Genomic DNA, 1,891 nt, shown 5'->3' on the forward strand with positions numbered 1-1,891 from the left:
AGGGCACTTCAGCAGTGCCTACTGGTCAGGGTTCGAACCGGCAACCCTCCGGTTACAATTGAAGCGCTAACTAGTAGGCCACGGCTGCCCCCAAAAAGTAAGTAAGGCGTATTCTATTTTATATTATAATGTTAGTCTGTGTGTAGTGTGTGTCTCAAGTAAGTTCATTTATTACCTGGTTTGGTCCAACAAATATGCAGACTTCTCATCCTTATTGTAATAGTCTACTAAGTGTCCATTAGAATTCTTCAGTGTGTGTGTGTGTGTGTGTGCACGAGTGTATGTGTGAGTGTATGTGTGTGTGTGTGTGTATATGTGTGAGTGTGTGTGTGTGTGTGCATGTGTGTGTGTGTGTGGGGGGGGGGGGGGGGGGGGTATCCCACCTACGGAGCTGCAGTTTCCTCCTGCCCATCCTCCTGCTACACACAGGATAGCATCCACCTTCAGATCACCCAGCAACTGGGCAACGTCTGCTGTCACCTACACACACACGCACACACACACACACACACACACATTGCATTTCACTCAATACAGTATACACACACACACACACACACACAAAACACAGTCGCAATGCAACACATTATATAGGACGCATAGACCGCAGAGGACCCCCCCCTTTCATTCTATAGGAAGCAGAGGAACCTACGCTAATGTGAACAGGCCTCAAGGATAGAGAACAAACAAACACAATGTGAATGAGGGATATTTACTCGGGTTCATATCAGGTGTTTGACCGCAGGGTCTCTTTGCTGAACACACACACACACAAACACACACACACACACACACACACACACACACACACAGCTGCTGAGACCGGGACAGCTGCCTCACGTCAGAGCAGGAAATTAGTCTGCGTTTGGAGATGGAGAGTAAACGGCGTTGCCTTGACAGCGGCACCGAGTAGACAGCGTAATAAGCCGCGGCTGTCGATGCCACGGATGGGAGATGGGAGATAACATCGCCTACCTGACCAGCCTGCTCCGTGAAAGACTCGGACAGCTTCACCAGGACATTCGCGTTCGCTTCTGCATTCGCAACGATGTCGATGCTTGCAACCCACTGCAACGGAAGTGAGATAAAACAAGCTATTGGAATAAAAACACATCTATAGATCACCTATAGGCTATCCAATGCCTCCTTGCTAGAGACAGAATTTAAAATAATCCTGGTGGCAGGGGAATTATCCTGTATGGTTCATACTACCGTTTGTCACACACACTGAGAGTGGGCTACTACGGTATAGTCTACTTTAATCATTCATCTCTTGCACAGATCCTTCATACATAACTTATATTTTGACTTTTGTGAACAATTTTGATATACAATATTAAAAAAAGATTGATTTAATTGAACAACCTCGCGTAAATCAGTCTTTTAGATATGATCAGTTCTCCCGAGCCTGCTGATCATACTGGAAATGGAGACGCAACAAGTGCCCACCGGAGTTCGATACTTACCCAGCCTTTGGATTTGAAATATTGCACGCAAGCCGAGCCGAGAGCTCCTCGCCCTCCGTAAACGATGACACGATTCGCTGCCGTAGCGGCCATGTTCACTCCCCTCCAGAGAAATCGCAACAATGATGAACACCGTTCATTCAACAGCGGAACACAGCCACGGAGAGAGAGAGGGAGAGAGAGAGAGGGACTGGCTGGTGATTGCTCCACTTTAAGGTCCACCCATTCCAGCGAGCCACACAGACCATGCTTGGAGTTGACCTAGACTACTCCGCTGTGAGCGGCCTATAATACTGTGTGTGAGTTTATATATGCATGAAGCATATGATAAAAAAATTGCCCAAAATAATAATAATAATAATAAAAACATGTAGACATGCCTGCAAGGGTCTTTATTTTGAGAGAATGTTTCGAATGTATCTATG

The 1,891-nt window shown here is 46.4% G+C and overlaps 1 protein-coding gene across 1 annotated transcript in view; it reads right to left on the minus strand.

The window, feature by feature from the left end:
• Window positions 1-1,643, minus strand: part of LOC121682274 (dihydropteridine reductase-like) — a 16,637-nt gene extending 14,994 nt beyond the window's left edge. Inside the window, exons 1-3 of the mRNA XM_042062352.1 lie at window positions 1,467-1,643; window positions 976-1,068; window positions 384-480 (exon numbers count right to left, since the gene is read on the minus strand). Coding sequence (XP_041918286.1) covers window positions 384-480; window positions 976-1,068; window positions 1,467-1,559 — 283 coding nt within the window. The 5' untranslated portion in view covers window positions 1,560-1,643. The remainder of the gene's footprint in view (window positions 1-383; window positions 481-975; window positions 1,069-1,466) is intronic.
• Window positions 1,644-1,891: the final 248 nt, after the last annotated feature.

This window comes from Alosa sapidissima, chromosome 14 (assembly GCF_018492685.1).
Source record: "Alosa sapidissima isolate fAloSap1 chromosome 14, fAloSap1.pri, whole genome shotgun sequence".
In the NCBI taxonomy this organism is placed as follows: Eukaryota; Metazoa; Chordata; class Actinopteri; order Clupeiformes; family Clupeidae; genus Alosa; species Alosa sapidissima.